At 45.8% G+C, this 23,437-nt stretch overlaps 1 protein-coding gene across 2 annotated transcripts; it reads right to left on the bottom strand.

Annotated features, from left to right (window-relative positions):
• Positions 1-1,684: 1,684 nt before the first annotated feature.
• Positions 1,685-17,661, bottom strand: MLEC (malectin). 2 transcript variants are annotated; one of them, XM_025044537.1, is made up of 5 exons: positions 17,638-17,661; positions 11,500-11,678; positions 10,742-10,918; positions 10,579-10,636; positions 1,685-9,470 (listed from the first exon to the last, which is right to left on the bottom strand). In XM_025044537.1, the coding sequence occupies exons 2-5, from the start codon at positions 11,662-11,664 to the stop codon at positions 9,241-9,243; spliced, it is 630 nt and encodes a 209-aa protein (XP_024900305.1). In that variant the 5' UTR covers positions 11,665-11,678; positions 17,638-17,661; the 3' UTR covers positions 1,685-9,240. The 2 variants fall into 2 exon arrangements, with proteins under 2 accessions (XP_024900305.1, XP_006908683.1); XM_006908621.3 differs by lacking the exon at positions 17,638-17,661 and adding an exon at positions 17,168-17,567.
• Between the last annotated feature and the right edge of the window lie 5,776 nt (positions 17,662-23,437).

Below are 23,437 nucleotides of genomic sequence, written 5' to 3'. Positions count from 1 at the left end.
ACTGAAACTTTGTTCTCAGAAACCAAGACTAGTTACCTGGACCTCAGCTTTTTTCTTTCTAGGGATGATAACAAATGTATTCAAATGTATTAACCCCTTTGCCTGCAATTGCACATCCAGGAACTTAGACTACATGTATGCAAGATGTTTACTGCAGCAACATTTGTAACACTGAAAAACTACAATCATAGTTGCATTCGCGTTATGCAGTTATTTCCCGCCCCCCACCCTGGGAACATATCTATTTTTAACATTTTATTTTTTTCCCCTCCCTATGCAGTTATTAAAAAGAACGAGATCCACCTATATGTACTAGTATGGAGAGATCTCAAAGGCATTAAGTGGAGGAGAAAAAACAGAATCCCATTTGTTTAAAATAAAGGATATGAATATATAGATATGTATTGTAACTTCAAAGGAAGGGGTTTGGATATACACTAAAGTGTTAATCGTGGTTCCCTCTGGAGAAAAGAGTATTGGAAGGGACTAAAAGGGGATATGTTCACTTAAGACATTCTTTAGAACTACTTCTGTACTATTTTATCGCAACGAGCTTATGATCATGGGACGCTTGTATACTTATATATAAAAAAAAAAAGCTAGGATCTATTTCTGGAAGGCAGACACTAAGCCAAAGTAGCCTTATTTTCTCTAAAAATTAAAAGCAAACAAACTAGATCACTTTTTCTGTTAAAAATAAATAAGTAAATATTGCTGTATAAAGGACTTTGGAGCCTGTACTCTCTCTAATCACTACCTATGAATTGTGGTTAAAAGACTATGTCTTTAGGAGAATAGAAAACACAAAAAAAGAATAGATACACATCCCTTTTTAAAAAGGAGTAGGAAAAATTAAGGCTGTAACCTCCATTCCGTTTAAGGTATGTCAAAAGGCTCTCATAAAAGTTTTTTGAAAAGTACATATACTAATACTAATAGAGATTTACTGCATTAAATGGTACATATACTAATACTAATAGAGATTTACTGCATTAAATGGTAATCTCAAGCTTTCCCTGGGCTAGACCCGGGAAGACTGGAGCAGAAAGGCTGGCCTCCCTTGTACCCCAGCTCCATGCTGAGTCTCTCTCCTTCAGCTGGTTGTTTCCCTCACCGTTAGATGTGTGACAGTGGCAGTCTCAGGGTAGCCAGGCAGTCTGCTTCAAATTAGGCCAGGGAGGTAGGGCCCAGACCTGGTGCCAAGATAAGCAAGAGGGCTTTTTCTGCCGAGAGTTGGGTGTCCAGTCCTCCTTCTTCCTGCCTCCCTAAAGGTGTCGTGCATTGAATCAGTGAGTGTTGGCCGGGACTGTGGGCATGCCCTGTGGTCTGTGACAGAGCACTAATATAATTTCTCTAGTACCCAAGTCACTTCTTTCCCTGGCTGGGGGCTGTTTTTAAAAAGAATGAATTTATTTATAACTCACCTGTTTCCAAAAAAGAATTTCTGGCATATTCCAAAGTCATATAGCACAAGACTGGTGAGTGAAAATTCATGTAGCCTTGTCAAGGGCAGTACTTTCAAAATTTTAAATGCATATACTGTTTGATATGGTAATTCCTTAATAGAATGCTAAAGAAGCACTTGGATATGTGCACAATAAATACATGTTTAAATATATAAATATATGTATATGTACACACACACACACACACACACACACACACACACACGTAAAACAAAAAATAGACACCAAACTGTCACCTGTATTATCCTCTAGGGATTAGAGGAGTAGGAATGAGTTTTCACATTTTGCATCCATACAATTTTTTAAAATGTACTTATGCATTTTATATCACTGTCTTAAAAGGTTACTTTCTTTTTCAGAGAAAGATTATCATAAACCTCCATGTTAACCATCACCTTCATCAGTTATCTACATTCAAAAGTTTCCTTTTTAAGAACAGTACATCATGACAGTAAGAGCAAAGGCTTTCCTTTACTAGGGATGATGACAAATGTATTCAAATGTATTAACCCCTTTGCCTACAATTCCACATCCAGGAATTTAGCCTGTGGTGAGACAGGACCGAGTTCCAGTCTTCACTCTGTCACTTATCAGCTATGTCACTTTGGGCAGGTCATTTATCCCTTCTAAGCCCGTCTCCTCATTTATAAACCAAGCTAGTCACACATCTTTCCTAGGGTTATTATGAGGGGAGATGAAAAACAGCAACGAAAAGCACTATGACAGCATCTCATAAATGGTCACTAAGGTAGTATACTTAAGTGGCCTCTTTCTCCAGGACCCCTCTGATGAGGGCAGCCACACTGCGCAGGTAGAAGCCATGGAGTTAGAATGCAAAATGCAGTGGCTGAAAAAAAACACTCAAGTCAGAGCTGAGAGGAAATGAGCTGGGGACCAGACCTTGAAGAATCAACAGATAAATTCAAGTGGAAACAGTGAGGAAAACCAGGAGAGCGTGTCCTTGTACAAGGCCCAAGCCAAAAAGCAAATGGGGTTATTTTTAACTAACATAAGAGGCTAACAGCAAACAGAACTCATTCAACTCTTGGGCCAGAGCGTTGCAGTGAGGTGTCTACCATCTCAGGTTGCCAGAGCGCAGAGGCCAGCCTGCTCTATACCCTCCCCGCTCTACCTCCTTTCTGCCTTGACCCCTCCCCACTGCTAAAGCAGCAAGATTTCCAGTAAACGTTGGAAAAACTCATCTCTCTTCCTCTATGGGGGATGAAGGAGGGTGGGGTACCAAGTATGCAGTAAGGTCCGACACATCGGCTCCAGCCAACCGGGAGCCTGATTTCCTTAGCGAGATTAATATCTGGACCCAAGGAGTGGTTTAACCCAACCCCCGGCACTTGGCACAAGATCTTCTGTCAGACAATTTCCCTGCCTGCAACTCCCTAGAGCAGGGCTTCTTCAGGTCTCTTCCCCATTTGGCAGCTCATGCAATGCTACTTGAAATAGTAACAGCTAAATCTGAATTAGTAAAGAACTCCAGTAATGGGTGGTCTCAAACTAAGAAAAGAGGCTCTGTGGGCCTCCTGGCTTATTTGGGCCCTGAGAACCAACTCCATCAACACTGGCCTCATTCTTAGAGCTGAGCGCTGAATTCTGCCCTTCAAGGGGTAACTGAGGGAGGTAGGCCAAATTCTCCCTCTCGCTCCCAAAACCAGCAGCCTCCATCCTGCTTGGAGGAATGCAGCAGGTAGGCTCTGGAGTCATGTCACAGAGCATTTTAGGGAAATGGAAGGCAATAGAGAATAATGATTAAGAGCAAGAATCCTCATGTAAACTTCCAGCTCTGCCTGCCTTTCGCTAGCTGTGTAGCCCTGGGCAAGTCACTTTACCTCTTAAAAGCTAATACCAACTGGTTTGCTTAAGATTAAACAGAGATAACATCTGTAAAAGTGCCCGGCACTGTGCCTACACATTTCGAAGATTCAATAAAGAATATCTGTAATGTTCTTATAGCCTTAGAAAGAACATGGGCTCTGCAGGCATAGACTGGGTTTGAGTCCTGGCTTGACCATTTACTGACTTCGATAAATTACCGAAGCCTTTTGAGTTTCCTCAGTGGTAAAACGTGGCAGATAAGTTACAGGGAAAAAAAAAAATCCTTCCTGCTCTTTCTGCCTCTTCCCAATGTATACTCAGCAATGACAACATACCAGAAAAGGAGAAAGTAGAGAAAATTGTCCAATGGCTTAGTCTGTCCATGGGCTACGGTGGAAGCTGAGGGAAAGATGAGAAGAGAGGCAGCTACAGGCTCGTTGTGCTTGGGAGTTAGACAGTCATGGCCTGGTGTTCCAGTGAAAGTAGAAACAAAACAAAACAACTGTTTGTTTTTCCTTGAATGTGCTGCTGGTTGAACTGGCCAGGCAGGGTTTTGCAGAACTTCATTCCCTTAACCAAACATCCCGCCAAAAAGAAAAGAGACACAGGACTAAAGGGACACAATCTCCTAGACCGGTCACAGGAGCACCCTATGCAGATAAGTGAACCCCTAGGTCTCCCTTTTCACACCCCATCACTTCATCCTTTTGCAATCAAGTTCAGATTCAATCCCAACACAGAGTGTCACTGCAAATTGTTTATTAAAACACAAAGCAATGGACAGTGAAAAACATCCTGATTTTTTTTTTTGGTGGGAATAGGGTGGGGCATGGAAGGGGTAAGGACAGGTGGAGACAGCCCGGAAAAGAAGGCAGCTCTATCCACCCCTACTGGCTTTCCCGGGCCAGCCAGGTTCAAAGCTCCTCAATCACATCTCACTGTGCCACTGTAAAAGTGTGTTGCAGCTAGAGAGAGTTGGTTTCACTTCCGCAAGGAGAGGATGGAAATCTAAAGTAGGAGCTACAAAGGGCTACGAAGAACTTGACACTATTCTCTAGTACCTAGTACAGAACAGAGCCGCCAGGCCCAATCTAGAGTAGCAGTGTTGGCTCCCTGACAAGCCAGGTTAATGGTTGGAGAGGCTGCCCTGAGCTCAGAATGGGCAGCTGGTCCTAGCGTGGGAGAACTTAGCGGAGGAAACTAACCCAGGGTCAAATTTCTTTTCATTCCCTGGATCATGACACACCAGGGAAGAGAGGAGTCAAGAATGTCTCATTCCTGGTTTTACCGTACCGTCTCTCCCTGCCAATTCTCCCCTCCCACCTGGCAGCTCGGCTCTCCTTTCCCGACAGTTGTCCTTTGAAAGGACGGAAAGCACACTTCAGTTTGTTGTTGTTTTTTCTCGTACTGAAGTAAAGCACTGAAGCTCAAAATAGAGGTGAGAATGGAGTTTTGCTTTGCCTGGTGCTGTGTGCCCCCCGTATCTCACAAGACTGCCTGGATGCGAGAGGTGCCAAGGCCCTCTCTGCCAACTAACAGGCACTACTTGTTTCCCTGGCTGCCAGCACGATCCTGGCTCCTTGCTTTTATACTCCTGGGGGGTAACCCGTCCCAAGAGATCTATCCTGCTCTTTTCCTGCCACCCCAGCCAGTCCCCAAGTTATCTGTTCTTATCAAAATGCTTTGGCACCCTAAAGCGGGCTAGCCAAAAGGCAGCTGGGGGAGGCCAAACAAATCGGCAGCAAGCCACCTGTGTACAAAGAAGAGACTTGCCCTCACTGGGCAGCTGACCCATTGGTGCCAATCTAGTCTTGTAGCAAAATGAGGAAATCTAGCCCTCTCGCCCCGGGAGCGGTCTCAATACCGACAGAGTCCTAACTCAGGCTGAAACAGAACAATTACTCTGAGCCCTCGGAAGCTTGAACATTAAGGCTTCTTTGCAATTTTCTTGGAGCTCTTTGATCTCTAAATTATATCTTTCCATAGAAGAGAAGCAGATTTCTTCTAAGATTTCTGCACAGATCCGTGGTGTTTCTGGTTCTGCTTCTGCACTGTCACTTAGCCTTATCCCAGGCTTCTTTCCCTCAGGGCCACAGCAGGACGAGGCCCAAAGCATATCTCCCCCTTTTTTTAAACAGGGGAACCTATTAAGTCTCTCACTTTGGAAAGCTCATCTGCTCTCCTGGGTCCTTTTGGAGAGGCCTGGAGGACAATATTACATGTTGCCACTTGATGCCATTAAGGCTCCTCAAGGCAAGAAGACACTTGAATTAGGTCAGAGCCGGCCAGCAAAGGGGAGGGGGAAGAAGGGATGGGGAAGCAGCCCCATGGCAGGGACTGAAAGACCCATGCCCGGACCTGAATTTAGAGGGAATGCCCACCCTGGCTCAGAGCAGGAGAGGAAAAGGCACTGTGCTGACCGGGGTGGGTCCTTCCCCAAACCCCAGGGAGGGTAGAGAACCTGCTGATTCTTTCCCTGGGCTTCCCAGGGTGAGCCGATTTCTAAGGAAAGTAATATAAGTGCTAGGAAAGGAAAAATACTGCTGCTGTTTTCTGACGTTCAACTGAGATTCTAGAAGCTACGGCCAGGCTTTCCTAGGAGAAGGTAGATGAAGGATAAGAAGGAAGAGAAATTCCTTAAAACAGAAGCTTCTCCAAAAATATAAAGAAGTCAAATCACAATTCTGAAACTGGATTAAACAGTTCCCAGGCACAGAAAAGGGAAAGTAAACTTAACTCAAACTTTACCCCACTTTTTTTAAAGTGACCTCTCATGTGATCCCCAATTTCAGGCAAGTATTTCCTAGGCAAACAATGGGAACAAGAGAATAAGATCACACTCTCAAACCAACGGGTGGCCCTGCAGGTCAGGTGGTCCTCCTGGGGAGTCTAACACCACTGACACTTGAAGATGACCATCTTTCAAGTCACCACAACTCAAGGTATCCACCGAGCAGCTTCTCCTCAATAACGGAGATTCTTCAGAAAAATGGATCTGGTTCAGGGGACATAGGTCCCACAAATTATTTCCTGGCACAATGATTCAGTCAGCATGAGTGGAGTCTAAAAATGTCCCATTAGAGGCTGGCTGGCTACACTGCAGCCTCTCTGCCCATCTGCAGCAGACATCATGGCATGGCCCACCCAGAAAGAAGTTTCACCTTGGCCTTCTGCTCTTGGCTTTGGCCAGCTGGGCTCAGGGGAATCTAAAAAACCTAGGACAGAGCATAGATCCAGTAGAAGAGCCCAGATGTCTCCTTCCCCACCCCTAGCTAGCATCACTCATCACCTCCCCAAGCCCAGTCAGACTCCCTACAGTGCAGCCTCTCAGTCCTAGCACTAGCTCAAAATACAGGCATGGGAACAAACAGTGCAAAAAGCAAAAGATGAACTACGGAGTAATTCTTGACACACACAATACGAAAATTAAAATAAAGAGTGCCCCATCCCACCCCTTTAAACTAAACTTCACGTACCTATATCATCTTGGCGGAGCCAAAAAAAAAAGCTTTCAAGTTCAGCATCATGAGCCAGCTGTGACCAGCCCTGGGCAGCTCTTAGCTGGGTGGGCTTGGCTCCAGGGGCCTCTACCCCAGCCCCCACCATACTTCTTCCTGTTTCCTTATTTCCCCTTTAGCTTTTGTGAGCCATAGAAAGATGTTCCTTCCTTTGAGACACAACCAAAGAGGAAAGTGCCCGTTCCTACCCCTGAGCTCAGGGGAAAAGGGTGGGCTTGGAAACAGAGGCAGAAGCAAAGCTGCTTGGCTTACAGTACCATTAGGAAATGGCCCAAGGAGCCAGAGTTTCCTTCTGAGACTCTGAGTCACTGAAGGGATGGGTTGAGGTGAGGAGGCGGGGACCCCTCCTTCCCCAGAGAGACCCAGGCAAACTAACAAACAAGGCAGAATGGAGGCGGCAAGTTTTCCTTCCTCGTCTTGTCAATTGTACTGGCAGTGGCCTACGGCTTTGGGGGTTGTGATGGAATGGGGACTGAAGCCACTGTTAGAAGTCCAATTAACAGTCAGGATGTCCACTGCCCCAGGCAGGTGGTCCCAGAATCAAGGATACAGGATGTCATCCTTTAAAGCAGGGAGCTTTGTGAAACACTCCAAAAAGTGTTCCTCTGATTACAGCCTCAGGCCACAGCCGTTCAGCTGCCTGACTCAATATCCTAATACTGAGGCCTAAGTCACAGCAAAAATAAAGGGCTACAACTCTCATAGGATGAAATGCTGGCCTGTAGTAACTCATTAAGAGCCAAAATCCAGAACATGAGCCCAAGGCTACTTAATTTGTCATAATGAGCAGTCCGAATACATGGAGCTCTTTAAAAACATATCCAAAAGACAAACTCAAAATTAAACATACTCTGATAAAATGGGCCTTGCCTGAGATTCTATCCTGCTCCAGCCTTCAAGCAGAAGCTAATCCTGCTGCCTTCCATCCACAAAATTCCTAGTAGCTGGGAAAAGAATGACAGTGATGAGAAAGGAGGGAAATAAGGAAGCTTAATTTCCTGCAGAAATGTTTCCAGGGAATTCAAGACAGACACTTAGATGCTAAGGTTGGCTTCAGAGTTGCCAGGACTATGGCTGACAGGAAATCTTTCAGCCCTGTCACACCAAGAACCTGACTGCTACTTGGACGGGAAAACGAAAGGTCAGAGGGGCATACTATTAAGATCAATGAGCAGCGTCACTGGGCCAGATACAGACAATCAGTCTAGTTCCTTGGACAACTCTAGGCATAACCCCAAACTGGTTGAACCATGACAGACAAGGACATAAGAATGAACATCAGATACTAGATACTCTAAACAGTGGTCAGTCACTTAGTGGGGCTCAAGTCTCTGAGGTTGTTCTTAAGTTATGCTAACAAAAGCCTTTTCTAATCCAAAGACCAGAAGAGACTCTTAAGATCAAGTGTTCTGTTGCTGCGAGCTGGAAAGCATCCCTGACCCCTGGCAGCAAGACCCTACAAAGGGGCCAGTACAAGAACTGCTGGGTCCTCCTGGCTGCCAGCTCAGAGATCCAGGGAGGGAGGTACCTTCAAGGTGAGGTGGTAGACATTAAGACATTCAAGCAGAAGGAACCCCAAGTCCTCATGTGTTCTTCCCTTCTTGGCAATAATTTAGTAGGATGGTTGAGCGAAGAGATTTCAAATGAGCCACATTAAGACAGACAGATGAAAGAGAGAGAGGAAATCAAGTCCCCAACAGGCACTGAAATCAAAATGATTTGTTGTGGTAACAAGTCAGAGGCAATTTGAGGACCTGACATAAACTAATCGTCCTGGATACCAGAGAGTCCTCAAACTGGCACATGTCAGGGAGACAAGCAATGACAAAGCTCAAACACTTAAGGTGAAACCATCATTGGACTAAAACCAGAAAGGCTTCCAAGTAAGGAAGTATCTAATTTTCATTCTTTTTTAAAATCCTTCCATTTTCATCTTTATCACACAGATTATACACCTTCACAGACACACAAACCACAGACATCCCAGGACATCTGGAAACACATCTGGATATAACTTCAGAACATACCCAACTCCCAGTACTGGTCTTCTCAGGTAATAAGATGACATTTCCTTGCTGTCAACTGCTAACCTAAAAAAAGGCATCTGCTCCAACTTCCGAGTCCTTTCTAGTAGGTATACAGACGAGGATCCTTAAACAGGTAGGACCCAGTTTACCCTAAGTACCCTAGAGAGGAAAGAGATGGCTGGGGGCCAGCCACAAAGAGAGGACTAGGACTGAAGCGGGTCTGGAACCAGGTGGTGGACAAGGGCTGCTCTCTACTCACTCTGCCTCTTTTTATCTCCTTTAATTTTGTGTGTGTGTGTGTGTGTGTGTGTGTGTTAATCACCATGAAAAATACAGAAACCAAACCAACACGTTTGGTTTCTTTCCCACACCCTCCACCCTGTTCAGGATGGTAATTTGTCCTCACAACCGGCAGAGGCAGAAGAGGGTTGGAATGAAGACTCCGAAGGCCACCAGGATGGGGAACATGAGGCTGCTGTTGTCCGAGGCATAGGGGTTGGGTGTGCGGGGGCCTGACTGCACCCGGTTCTTATTGGTCTGTCTTTTGAGATTAGACCCTTCATCGTATTCTTCTTCTTCTTCTTCCTCTTCTTTCTTCTCCAATCCTGGATGAGGCTGCAGCTTTGGTACATCTGACACAAGGAAGAGGACACCTTTTAAGTAAGACCCCCAAGCATTTAAGTGAGACCCTTAAGAGCAGGAAATGAGCCACAATAAAGAGAGGCTATGATCTAACTGGGGTCAATGACCCAACACCCAAAACTTAACCTTTTCAAGTCCCTCCTCCCCCCTTCCATAATCCGTCCTTCCCCTTTGATTCACAAAGCTGCTGAGGAAAAGCTGATCCAGAGTTCTGGGTTCTCAGCACACACTACCCTCCCCTCTGCTCTGCCTCTTCCTTAGGGACTCGAGCTACGAATCTGTTTGGTGTCAAGACAGCCTCCTGGATGTCATCATATCAGCAAGTGGGGGACCTCAAGACAATAGGATGAGATTCTCAGTGTATTCAGGATGAATTGGGAAAAGGCAGAGGTGGTATGGGGGAGAAAAGTCACTAAGACACAAGCTTTTTCTAAAAAATCAGCCTGGGAAGCCGGCAGCCAGGATAATCTCAACCTTGAGAAAGAGACATACCGGGTATGGGGGAGAAAAGTCACTAAGACACAAGCTTTCTCTAAAAAATCAGCCTGGGAAGCCGGCAGCCGGGATAATCTCAACCTTGAGAAAGAGACATACCCTGAGGCTGGATCATAAGCACAAGGAGACATTAATAAATGAACTTTTGTCCAGAGTAGTCTGGCAATGCTGGAATCTCTCAGAGCATACCGAAACACTAAAGAATTCCTCCTTTTGCCCTTTTCCTTTTTTGCCCTCAGGAAATAAATGTCAAAGAAAACAGAAAAAGTACAAGTTTTAGGCAATTCCAAATGACAGAAAGGGTCAGGGCACACCAATAGGTACCATTATTAATCACAATTTACAATGAATTTCAAGGAATTTGTCCAAAACCAAACAGCTGATTAAACAGCAGCAGCAAGATTTAAAAACAGTGCTCCAAAGCTTAGAGCTAGCACCACCCCACATCACATTCATCCCCAGACATCTGACTCTGGATTCACCACAATATGGCTTTAAGTAACAGTAGTTTTCTAAATAGTGAACAGCTAAAGTATCCCCCAAGGGTTTGTTCAACCACATTCTCCAGCCCAAGTCAAAAAGCAGATCAAAAACACAACTTACCATCCACTGTCCCAGCCATGATGTAGAGTGCACATACTTTGGGATTGTCATAGTAACCCTAGGGAATGAGAAACAGTGGTGAGCCCGGCGCAGCAGCAGATAATTCCCCCGCACCATTCTTGTGAGCTCTTCCTTGGTGAGGAGGGCAGAGGAGGAGCGTTACCTTGACGAACTCAATGTAGAGTTTCCCTGTGAAGGTGGACACCTCCCCTAGGACGCTCAGCTTCCCCTTTCTGATGCTCATAGGGATGATTTCATCATGAGCTGTGCTGTGCCCAACTCGATCAAAGATATCCAAGTCCTTCACCACCACGTGGCCATTCAATCGCACATCAAATACCTTCGAAGATGAAAAAAGAAGACCGTGTCAAAACCATCAGCTTCACACTCCTTCAGCAGGTGGAAATTATACACCTGCCTGGGCTTCAAGTTCAAAAATAATTTAAGAAATAACAGGGCTGGATATATTCTGGGGTGGCTAGCGTCTTTTATCTGAGCCAAACCAAAGCCACGTTCTTCACTGTCAAGGAGGCCTCTAACTGGCCTTAGGAAACAAAGAAAACAAACAAAAAACTCAACATGGGAAGGAAATTCACAGAAAGGACACAAAAAGAACAAGGTTAAAAACAAGAAGGTGCTGACAAGCAAGTAGGGAGAGATAACCAGGCGGGCCTTAACAGAATCAGTGAGTTGCCAAGAACTAGGATTCTGGTATAACCCTCTGTCACCAATCCCATGGCAAGTGCAGCCTCATGGGCAATAGGACATAAATTCCCTAGGGGCAAAAGGAATCTAGCTTTTCCTCAAAGCTCATCTGTTCCTCCCTTCCGGGTAGGTTTGTATACTCTCTGGCCCAGAGCAGAGGACTATCCAAGAGTGGCAATGTTCCACTGGTCAAGCGGCAGCCTGATCAGGCCTCACCTTCTGCTGGGACTGTGCAAAGTAGACCTCGGCAAATTTCAACACCAACACATAGTCTCCCTCATCTTTGATGGGCACTTCGTAGCCAAAGGTCTCCTCATTGTACCGCTCTGTTTGATATAGGATCTGGTCCTCAGGGTTGGAACGCAGGATTGGCAGTTTCATGCCATAGTCAGAGGCTGGGGACAAAAGACAAAGAGAAACCACGTCAGAGGCAAAACATAAAAGACCACCAGAGACCCTAGAATCGCCAGAGGCATTTCCAGCACAATACTAATAACCCTCCCAGTGAAAGGGGCCACCCCCTCTGCACCTGGCTCCAAACAGACCAGACACAAAGGCAAGAATCACACAGCCATTACCAAGTCAGAGTAAACCGAGAGAAAGTAAACGCTAATCACCAACAGCTCCTGTAACCCTCTTGGCAGAACTTTTTAAAATGTTAAAATGACTTTTCCTCAACTGTACGGAGAGTGATAAGAAAAGAACAAGTCTAACTCCTTATTAGAACAAAGCACTATGCTACAGCTGCCTGGTTCCCTGCAAGGGAAAGCTTCAGAGAGACCTCATAAAACAAGGGGGATGGCCAGGAACTCTACGAGATGATTAAGTTCAAAAGAATATTTTCTCATTCAGCGAAGCTCAGAGTCTAAAAAACAGGATATCTGTTAGGAAAGTCATTCTTCATTGTCTTTACCACAAATAAGATAACAGCTTTAGTTGCTTTTTATAATTTCATTCAAAAAGTTCCAAGGCTGGTAAAAAGAAACATGCTCATAAAAATAAGGGTGTGATGCTCTCTAATTTCCTTTGGGTCCAAGCACCTTACTTCTCACAGACACACAAAACTCAGTGCAACCTGCTCCCTTGAATACTCCCTCAGTTAAACCAAAAGAAGAAAAAAAGTTCCTACTGTATTTTCCCCACACCTAACATTGTCCCTGGCATGTTAAGCAGGACCTCAATATGACTTACTGAATGAACAAATAGCAACAAAGGAGGTGTCTATAAAGCAGGGAAGCCATGCTCTTCTCTCCACAGGGCTAGAGCCACCCTAGCAGGGAAAGAAAATCTGCCAAGAGTCCTATTGGCACCTCTGGCTTAACATGCCCAAGTCCTGAGGGAGCCAGCTTTCCCATCTCAGACTGACAAGGAATACAGCAGGGTAAAAGTAAAGATACTTATGCTGGGTCTTTATCAGAATAGCTGAAAATCTCTACTGCTCCCACCCCTCCCCCAGTCTTGGTAAGAGACAAGACAGTGTATGTTTTTCTTCCCCAACATAACTAACAAAACTGGGGTCTTTCCTCAAATATAAGATACCACATTCTAGCTGCAGAGATGAAGAGTTATGCTTCCTCCTTCAGAGAGTAGCCTGATTCCTTTACCCTGTAAACACAAAGAGGCTTCCCAGTACTCCGTAAATCTACTTTGCAAACAGTGATCTTGGTACACAGGCGTAGTCTCTCCTCCAGCCTGGAATTAAGATTTCAAGATTTCCCACACAGTGACCTAGAAGACATTTGGCACCTAGATCCTTTGGGAGATGTCTAAGAGTGGCCATCCCTGGAGCTTTAACTTCTGAATCATCAAAACACCAAGGGAAAGGATCTTGTATCTCCAAGGGAGATTAAAGAGTAACAGTGGCTAAGGTCAAGCCTTAAAAAAAATAAACATAACTGTTAACAGTTCCTGTAAGTGAAAAGTAGAGGAGATCAGATGGACTGATGAGACAATGCTACAAGAAACTCACTGCACTTTTGTCTTCGGACTTTTTTCTTCCTATTTCTCCTCAAGAAATCAAAGAAGGGGAGCTGGGCAGCAAGCACTACAAAGGATGTACTGCTAACATGCCCCAGCTCTTTCCCAGGCTCAAACCATTACACTGGGCATAAACCCATGAAAATTAAAAGACTGCTATTTTTCTTCCAACTGAGTTCTAAGAATTTCCTTCTTCCGTGAGGGCTGTGATCCTTACAAATTTGGAACATTAACTAGATTTGCTTTTTAGATACACGCAAAAAATAGGGAATCTTTTTTTTTTTTTTTCTTGCCAAGTGGAAAATGTGAGAAACTGACAGTAATGTAATCTCTGGCAGTCTCAGTCCCGCAACTAAGAACATTCAGCCACGTGAACAAAAAGTACTTAACAACCTCAGGATTACCTTTAAATATTTGCCTTTAAAGCCCCAGTGGCTTTCCCAAGAATTTACCACATGCAAAGTTGAATTTGCCCAAGTCCCAAGATATACAGCTGCATAAAGAATTTTCTCTTCCCTCCTTTGCCTTTATATATTCACAGCTAATCAGACTTCTCTAAAATACAGTGAAGTGTACACAGCACAGTGCTGAAGTTGGCACAATATAGCTCAGACAGTTAAGTCAGAAAGGAAGGGGGCCAAAGGGCCTACATTATGTCTACCACTACTTAGTCCTAGAAAATGAAATAGCCAGGCTACTTGAAAAATTCAGCCCAAGTTTTAGAGTAAGACAGGTGTGGAGATGAATCTTGGTTCTGCTACCTACTGTGTGACTCAAAACAAGTTATTCTCTCTAGGTGTTTTCTCACCTGTAAAATGGGGATATTGCTTACCTAAAGTCTCTGTGAACTTCTGCTACTTGACGGGCTTGCAAATGAAGCCTGCATCTTAGGTGACAGCATAGGTGACAATACTGGAACAGAATTCTAAACAAATTCTGTGGCCCTAAGCAAATCAGAGGCATCCTATCTTTCAAACTCATCTCATCAAGGCCAAATCCTTCCTCAGCTAAAAGGATGGCTGCCCCAAAAGGGTCTTCCTTAGGCCTATGGAATTAGTAACCTGATAGGCTCAGGCCTCTAGTCAGCTTTTTTCCCCTCCAGAGCCATGTTCTGCCTTACTTTTAATTCCCTGTAAAAGGTCATCAAGCAAAGAAAAAGATAGAGACACTTTAACCTGGCAGGAGAGTTTTCAGATCCATGTCACTAATTTCTAAAGCATAAGTTTTATTAAGAAGGAAAATAAGGCTCAGAGAGGTAAAGCGAATTCTTCAAGGTAATACAAATGAATAGCAGGTATCTTTCTATGAAAAAGAAATAGCTTCTCCTAAAATCAAGCCCTCAGGCCAAATAACCATGTCTTTTCCTCTTCAGAGTAAAGAGGAACCCAGAATGAGCAAGTTAAAAAGAACCTGGAATGTGCAGCATGCCAAAATCCCAAATTGAGCACTTCTGAATCACTTTCTGTAATGGTACTTCCATCTGTTGAAGCACACAGGTTGAAAAAAGCCTTTCCCAGGTTGTCAATATCTCCTATTAACACTAACTATCCTCAAGACAGATATGAAATTATATAAACATTACAAAATGCCTTTGAAAGCAAAAGCCACTAAGTGCCCTGGGCCACTCACAGTTACACAAATGCTGGACTACAAAAACACTAAAAAGAAACATGCGAGCTCAAAAGGCCAAACCCTTATCTGGATTAATTTAGCAAGAAATACCTGAATCCATTCAACATAAAATGAACTTTCTTCATCTTGCTGGAAACAGTACCACAGCACATGGGAAAAGATATAAGACATACAGCTCCTTCTGAAATCAGTGTGAATAGCTAGCTACATGAGGCAAGGGTCTCCAACTAGTTGGCACACCCTTATCCAAACAGTGTCAGAGCAGTGTGAACAGCTGCACTTCCTTGGGTGGTGCCACTCCTTAGCACAGAAGAAACCAGAGACCTAGACCTGACTCCTGAGAGTGGAAGCTTAATCACATCTCAGCCCCAGTCCTAATGCCAGCAAAATGCTACTCTCAGGCACCCAAAAGTACAAAGTTGCAATAGGTTGGTCCAAGCTGCAGGAAAACAACCATCTTCAACTCTTTATCCATGCCTTAATTCTACTACAATTCCAAACCAAACTGACAGAGTGAGTGTCCCAAAGGCCAAGGTCGAGATAGGACTCCACTGCACATAAGCTTTGGTAGGTCTCATGTAATGCTACTTGCTAAAATAAACTCTGACTGGCGACCACACCAAAACACGACCACGCTAAAACACAAAAAAAACGCCACCTGCACCAGCATATTTAAACAAGGATTTCTGAATAAGAGGAGTAGCTAGAGACTAAACCTGTGTGGTCTTAACTGCCTTCTCTGCACAATGGAACTAAAAGGATAATGCAACCTATGTAAAGCCTGGTATCTGTTAAGTGAAAGGAACCATCTGCACAGTCCTCACCACAGCCATCTCAAGAGGCAAAGTCCACAAACGGTCTCTAGTTTCCTCTCTAGGCTCCTTCTGCACTGCCCACACCCAGGAAGAAAAAGGAAGGGTCCAGGATGGAGACAGCAATGCCTCCTGCTATGAAGTCTGGCTTTGGGGCTTTTAAAGCTGCTGAAGACTAGGGCTCTGACTCGGCTGAACCCAGGCTAGCTTCTGAGACTTACATGCCAGGGCTAAATAAATTCCAAGACAAACATAGAACTTCAGAAAGCCCTGTGTCCCAAGACTCTCACACGTATGGAAGTCATAAACTCCCTCAAATAACAAACTCCAGGACACTGCAATTAACTTCGAAGATCTAAGTTAAACTCTTTAGTGAAGGCAAGAGCCAAATCTGGGCATTGTGGAAACAGTGCGAGAAAGTCTCTCTCCTAGTTTTCTGGAGATGGCGTGTTGCCAATTTGGCAGCCTCTGAACTTAGCATACAGCATAAATCTTCTTCTAACACGTGAAGCAAAGAACTTCTTCTTGAACCTGGTTTCCAATCCTACTTACAGAAGAAAGAGTCTAGAGGAGATTTCCCAAAGAGTGGTCTGGGGATGAAACCTGGTACAGAAACCTGGGTTTAATTTCCTAGGTCTGGGGTTTGCATTTTTAACCAGTTCCACTGGCAAGTCTCCCACTAACTTGGAGAACTGTGCAGTTCTGTGAAAACCACTCCACTGTTGCTCAGTCAGTTCAGTCAAAAGCATTTTTCCCATAAGCTGGAATCATACCTCTCTGGACCACTTAGGGTAGGTTCTACACACGGAATATTCAGAATTTACACTGGCTGACCCAGCAGACACACCATCAGCCTCCAGCACAGGATGGCTTCAATATAACCACCCTCTGGGGGCGGCCTGCAGCTTTTACTTTTAAGCATATATATTCGTCGCTCCAAAGGGGGGCGAGAGAGGAGGCTGCAATCAAACTTTCCTGGCCCATCCTCTTCGAAGATTCCTTTCTATTCTGGCTAAGAATCAAGACCCACTCCTGCAAAAGGAGTAAGGAAAGCGGCCGATGTCTGGGTCGGCAGGAATCTACCAGGAACTGACTTGATCGGAGAGAAGAACCACCCGGGCCAGGGACACGGATAACCTACAACCGTGAGGCTTCGAGGTGACAACAGGCCGCCCTCGTCTTTACTTTTTTCCCCAGCTCAAGTAGACGCTATGGGTTAAGAAAATGCAGGACGCGAGGTCCAAATATAACTTCTCGCCAACTCTCTGCCTCAATGGTTCTTGGTGGCTTCCAGTCAGTGCCAGGCTCTGAGGTGTGACCGGGTCCCTGAGGAAACTGCGGAAAGAAACTTCGCTCCAGAGACGTGGCCCCAGGGTCAAGGCAGGCTAAGGGCCCGCAGCCTTTGGCCGGCGGCGCCCAGCGCGGCAGGCCTGGGATCCCGCGGCTCCGTGAGGGTCTCTCACCTCGGCCCACCCGGCCTTCCAAAGGGTCCTTGCGGAAGTGAATCCCGTGCACGTCCACATGCGCCTCGCCGCCCGCGTTGACCGCCCAAATAACGCTGTCCGACAGCCCAGCCCCCGCCGTGCCGACCACGCCGAGCCCCGGCCCCCGGAGCGCCGACAGCAGCAGCAGCAGCAGCAGCCTCAGAAGCGCCACGGCGACTCCCTCAGCTGCCCGGGCCCCCAGCATGGCGGCCACTACAGCGGGGGCAGCCTCCGCCGACCCTCTTCCTCAGCCGGCCGCCAGGCCGCCCTGGACTCAGACAAACAGCGCCACGGGCCGCTCTGCCTCAGCCGCCGGGGACATGTCGCTCTCAGGCCTCCTTCACAGCCACGGGTGCCGCCTCCCACCTCTGGAACAACCTACCCCGCCGCCCAGCCCCGGCCACGACGCTGCAGCCAATCAGCGTTCGGCCCTCATTAATACCCAATACCTTGCCGGGAGATGCCTGCCCATTGGCTGCCAGGCTTGGGGGAGGGCGTGGCTACTGCCCGGCGCCGGCCCAACCATCAGGCACAAGAGGGAGCGCGCGGAGGTTGGGAGTTCGGTTGAAGTGGCGGTTCAATACGGAAGTGGCGGGGTGCAGTGCCCAGGCGGCCCCGGAATCCCTCAGCTGAATAGGAAAGGTAGCCTAAGGAGGAACGTTTAGGGTAGGGCGCACCGACACGTCGCCAGCACTTCCGGTGCTCCAGATCTTGGGACCGAATAGGCTCTAGAGGAGGCGTGGCCGACTTTCCCGCCCCCTCTTTCTCAGGGAGCATGAACATAAACTCTAATAGAAGCAGTGGACACTCTTCCGACCTGAGACTCAGTCTTTTTCCCCGCGTGAGGCAGAGAACACATCCTCCTCTAGAGAGGCCACATGCACAAGTCTTCAGGACAAGAGTCCCACGAGGGCAAAAACCCTCCCCCGCCCCTTAGCGGCCTCGAGGCTGGTGGTAGCGTCCGGAAGGCTATCCAATCAGAATGCTCCAACGCAGCGGAAACGCGTGGCTTTGTGGGGGAGGGGTCCCAGATTACCCGTGTCTCCATGGCGACGGCCTCTGGCCAGCCCCAGCGGCGGAGGGGGCGGGGTGGGCTGGGGCTTCCCCCGCCGTGCAGGCTGGAGGTTCAGTCTGTCTCGCACAGGCAGAACCCAAGCTCCCTGTCCGCTCTTTGGCAGTTCACGCAGGGCTCCCCTACATTGGCTATCCCTGCGCTGTGGTCGCTACCTGAACTCCTGCTTTTCAGATAGAGAAACAGGCCAGAGAAAAGGGTGGAGTGTTGTCCAAAGAGTCACTCACACTGCAAGATTAAGGAACAGCCAAAGCAAAAAACCATTTATCTGTCCCGGAAATACTTATAGAGCCCCTACTACCAGGGTCGTCATTCTAGCAGAAAAAAAATATAGGACGCCCAGTTAAATTTGAATTTCCGATAAACAAATGGGACATACTTATATATTGTCTAAAATTCAAATTTAACTGGGCTTTTTGCGTTTTAAATGACAACCCTCCCTACTAGGTGCCAGGCAGTGAGCCTTGAGCCGCAAGGAAAAAACAAACCGGGCATCTTGCATGAGAATCAGTCCCACTACTCAATTTATTGTTTAGTTAGAACAGTGATAATTGCTAAAAAGGAACAAAATGGGGTACCGAAATAGCATTGGTAGGGAGTTTAACAGCACGAGACTTCCTTCCCCAGTCCCAAGGTCAGACCTCACAGGAGTAACTTTTGGACTGGCCCCTCCTGGTCCCACTACTCCCCCACCACTGCCTATTTTGCAAGGACCTGGACTTGCTCCCTCCCCCCTCCCCTGCAGACGTGTTTCCCCTCCCGCAGACATGTTTCCCCTCCCAAGGCCTCTCTGGGGCCCTGCATTTGGGTTTCTAATCTCACTTTCTTCTCTCTGAAAACTGTCATCTTTGGAGGAACCTAACAAGTCAGAGCTTGAATAGCCCTCAGAGCAGAGGTGATGGGGGCTTCCTCCCCCCACCCACCAAGGCACTTGACCTACAGAGCCAGCGTTCTAGCCACATACCACACTGCCTCCAGGAGCTCACATTTATTTTATCCTCAAGGCAGCCTAGTCCAGGAGAAAACTATCACAAATACGGATTAAACCTTAACCTTAAGCCTTCTCTCAGTCCCCTAGATCCTTGGTCACTGGAGGTGAACAAGATTCCTGGCCAGCCCCAACTGGACTTTTCAGCTTCCATTCTTGCCTGAGCCACCCTTGTACTGAGGAGCCTGGCCCCATTTTTGAGATTCATCTGCTTGTAAATAAGGCTACCTCTTAGGTAAAATGCAAGTTCTGAGACCTTGGAGGCAGGATGAGCATGGGATCTGAGTTACACTGCCTAGGTTCCAATCCCCGCTCCAGCACTTTCTCACTGTGTGGCCTTATCTCATGAGAGTCTTACACCCTATGAGAGCCCCATAACTCACTCTCCCCATTTATAATTGAGAAAACTGAAACCCAGAGGGATAGGGGCCAGCATTTTTCAAATGGAAGTCATTGTTCCTGCCAGCAGAAGTTAGTGCCTACAGAATGGGTTCTCATCAGAAAGGTCTAGCTCAGGGCCAATCTTCCAGGGGCAAGGAGTGACTGGGGTCTGGGGAGGGAGTCAAGTTTCTCTCACAGCTGAAGGCATATCAAGAGCAGGACTCAGAGCTGGGATGGGGGTGGAGGCAGGAGGCAAAGGAGTTAGGGTTTCAGCTGCCAAGCCAGACTGTAGGGCCTGACCCCAAAACAAGATTATATCCTAAGACACTGACCTACAGGAGTCCCCAAATAGCCCCAGGCCTGCTCTTGGGGCTGGCAGACCACAAAGCAGGGAGTCTGAGCACTGGGAAAGCTGAGAAGGGTGTCAGTCCCCAGGCCATTTCTCTCTGGACAGTGGGTTCCAGCATCCAATTTCCCCTGCCTGCTGTAGAAGGTCATCTCTGAGAACCCAAGGACACTTTGAGTAGCTGCATTTCCACCTCCTTCAGCTGGGGCTGGTTTTACGCAAAAATTACTTCAAATATCTGGAGCAAAAGGAACTCTCATACATTGCCTGTGGGAATGTTATAGCCATTTTGGAAGACAACTTGGCAGCTGCTTACAGAACCAAACATACTCTTACCATGAGATCTGGCAGTCAAACTCCCTGGTATTTACTCAAAGTAGTTGAACACTTCTGTCCACACAAAAACCTGCACCCAAGTGTTTACAGCAGCTTTATTCATAATTGTCAAAACTTGGAAGCAACCAAGATGCTCTTCGGGTGAATGGATAAATAATCTGTGGTACATTCCAGACAATGGAATATTATTCAGTGCTGAAAAAAAAAGAAATGAGCTATCGAGCCATGAAAAGACGTGGAGGAAACATAAATGCATATTACTTACTAAATGAAAGAAGCCAATCTGAAAAGGCTATATGCTGTATGATTACAACTATATGACACTCTGGAAAAGGCAAAACTATAGGGACAGTAAGGTCAGTGGTTGCCAGGGGTTATGCAGGGAGAGAGGAACAGACAGAACACAGGATTTCTAGGACCGTGAAAATACTGTGTGATAATGTAAAGGGGAGTACATGTCATTATACATTTGTCCAAACCCATAGAATGTACAACACCAAGTGAACCCTAACGTAAACTGGACTTTGGGTGATAATGATATATCAGTATAGGTCCATCGATTGTTACAAGTGTCCCACTCTGGCAAGGGTTGTAGATAGTAGGGGCAGTCGGTGTGTGTGTGCAGGGGTTAATATGGGAACACTATGTACCTTCCACTCAGTTTATTGTGAACCTAAAACTACTCTAAAAATAAATTTACTTCAAACTCTTCAGTACCCTTTCAGGATGGAGGATTTTCCCTCTGTGGAGTGACAGGAATGAAGATTTGGGGGTCAGACAGATCTGGGTTCAGTTCCCTTCTCAGTGGCTTCCCAGCTTTGTGACTTCTCTCTAACCACTTCTCTCCTAAAATGCAAATAAGATCATCCACCTTACCTTAGATACAGATAACAAACTGATGGTTGCCAGAGGGGAGAGGGGTGGGGGTTAGACAGAAAAGGAGAAGGTTAAGAAGTATAAACTTCCAGTTATAAAATAAGTCACAGGTTGTAATGTACAGCACAGGGAAGAGAATCAATAATATTGTAATAACTATTGAATAGTGACAGATGGTTACTAGACTTAATGTGGTGATCACTTTGTAAGGTATTTTATATACAAATGTTGAATCACAATGTTGTACCCCTAAAACTAATATAATATTGTATGTCAACTATAATTTAAAATAAATTAATTTAAAAACTGTTTTAAAAAGTTTTAAAGATCAGACCTTTCACAGTTTAAGGATTAAATGAGGTTGTTTCAAAATGAAAGAAGCCAATGAACGCAAATTATTTTTTTCTATTTGTGGGATAAGGCATGTAAATTCAGACCCTACTTGAGCAGGTTCTCGACTGCTGTTGGTTCCCAACCGTTTGATTCTCACAACCACCTCAAGAAGTTGGGCAAATAGTGTTCTCATTCTGCAGATGAGAAGCTAAGGTTCAGAAGGTTAAGTAATTTGCCCACACAATGAAGAGCCAAAATCTGTTTTTATTGACTTCTAATCTACTACTTTTCCCCTGAGCCAGGCTACCTATCAGACACAGCTTGGTGCAAATCATAGCTCCACCATTAATCACTGTGTGACTTCGAGTAAATGAATTCAGCTTTCTGAGCCTGTTTCCCAATCCATGAAATGGAGAGAATTGTACGTACATACCTTCCAGGATTATGAGAAATAAAAAGATATATTTTAAACAAGGAAGATTAAAATGATATGTTTTCAAAGCTAGCATTGTGAGACTTTTGAGCCCACAGCTAAGTGCTCACTAAATATTAGTCATGGATGTTTAGAGGCACAGAGCCCCAGATTCAAAGCCTAGCTCCACTTTTTAGAGCTGTATGGCTTTGGGAAAGTCATTTCTCCTCTCAGTTTTCTCATCTATAAAATGGAAATAATTCTAACACCCACCATAGAAGGGTGTTAGGAGCCCTTAATAGAGTGCCTGGCCCATAGTAGGTCCTCGGTGCACAGTGACTATTAATTATATGAGAAGAAATAATTATAACATGTAATACTGGCAATTTGCAAAGGCCTTGGTGAAGTGCTCAGGCTAAGGAGTTGGGAAAAACCCTTCAACCAGGAGAGGGAAAAGCCAAAGGGAACCAGAGTTCAAAAGCGGAAAATGAGCAGCTATTTGAGCCCCCAGAGGCAGTTTCACCTTGACCTACAAACTGAAAAGGGGTGTGTCTTCCTGTACAGATATGGATCAGAAGAACAAAGCATGCTATTAATTAAGTCTTGCCTATTTTAAGTTTATGGAATATTTTCCCCCTTAAAGATAAGCTCACAATAAAAGTTCAAAAGGTAAACACAGAGAGGGGGTGGAGGAGGCCAGCCCTGCCTTCTGCTCAGCCTGCCCTGCCAGCCCTTGGACTTGAAAGTGGGTGGTCTGGTCTCAAAGCCAAGTTTCCTCAACCAGGGCCTCTAGTGGTTAGACAGCAGGGGAGAGCAACCCAGAGAGACGGGGTGGTATATAGCAAGGTATTGCCTAGTCCTGGCCCCAAATGGGCAACTCGAACCAAGAGAAACCTGGCTGAGTCTCCAACTTCACCAGAGGGAAAATGGACTTGGCTTTTCTTCACTTCCCCCGGGAGGATATGAGTCACAGGAAAGAAGCCAGCTAGGCCTAGGGTTACCTAGGACAACGACAGAAAAACCAAGCACCTTCCCATTTGGATGGCCTTGGGCGAGTCACTTCCCTTCTGCACTTGTTTCTTCACCTGTAAAGGAGGTGCTGAGAACCTTCAGCCTCCTAGGGTTGGAATGAAGATTATATAAAGCAAACTTCTGGAGAGCGTCCCACACAGCCATTGTCAGCACTCCATACATGTTAGCTGTTCTTATGATCTCCCGGACTCTTTTCATTGTGTTAAGGACACATTTATAAGATCAAGAGTGCCAAGAATAGACTTGATTATCTACTATAGGTGTAAGGTTGGTAAGTCACATCTCTCTGAAATTCATTCTCTTCATCTGTAAAATAGGGTGGTTGTAAAGATGGGGTGAAATGGTGAATAAAAAGAACTTAACGCAATGCCAAACAAGACCTCATAAGTAAATAAAGCAGCTGCTCTATTTTTTTCCATTCTCTTCCTAAGAGCTGGGCAAATTAGAGAAGAAGAAGAAAGAAGATAGCCAGT

The sequence above is a fragment of the Pteropus alecto genome, unplaced genomic scaffold, assembly GCF_000325575.1.
Source record: "Pteropus alecto unplaced genomic scaffold, ASM32557v1 scaffold113, whole genome shotgun sequence".
NCBI lineage: Eukaryota > Metazoa > Chordata > Mammalia > Chiroptera > Pteropodidae > Pteropus > Pteropus alecto.
The sequence above is the reverse complement of the archived record's forward strand: the minus strand, read 5'-3'. Positions and strand labels throughout refer to the sequence as shown.

Excerpts from the sequence above, each read along its gene's own strand:
- MLEC (XM_006908621.3), bottom strand. The coding sequence starts at position 17,393 with ATGCTGGGGGCCCGGGCAGCTGAGGGAGTCGCCGTGGCGCTTCTGAGG. Across the intron at positions 11,679-17,167 it reads GGAAGGCCGGGTGGGCCGAG|CCTCTGACTATGGCATGAAA; the intron begins GTGAGAGACCCT and ends TTTTGTCCCCAG. Across the intron at positions 10,637-10,741 it reads TCTACATTGAGTTCGTCAAG|GGTTACTATGACAATCCCAA; the intron begins GTAACGCTCCTC and ends CTCATTCCCTAG.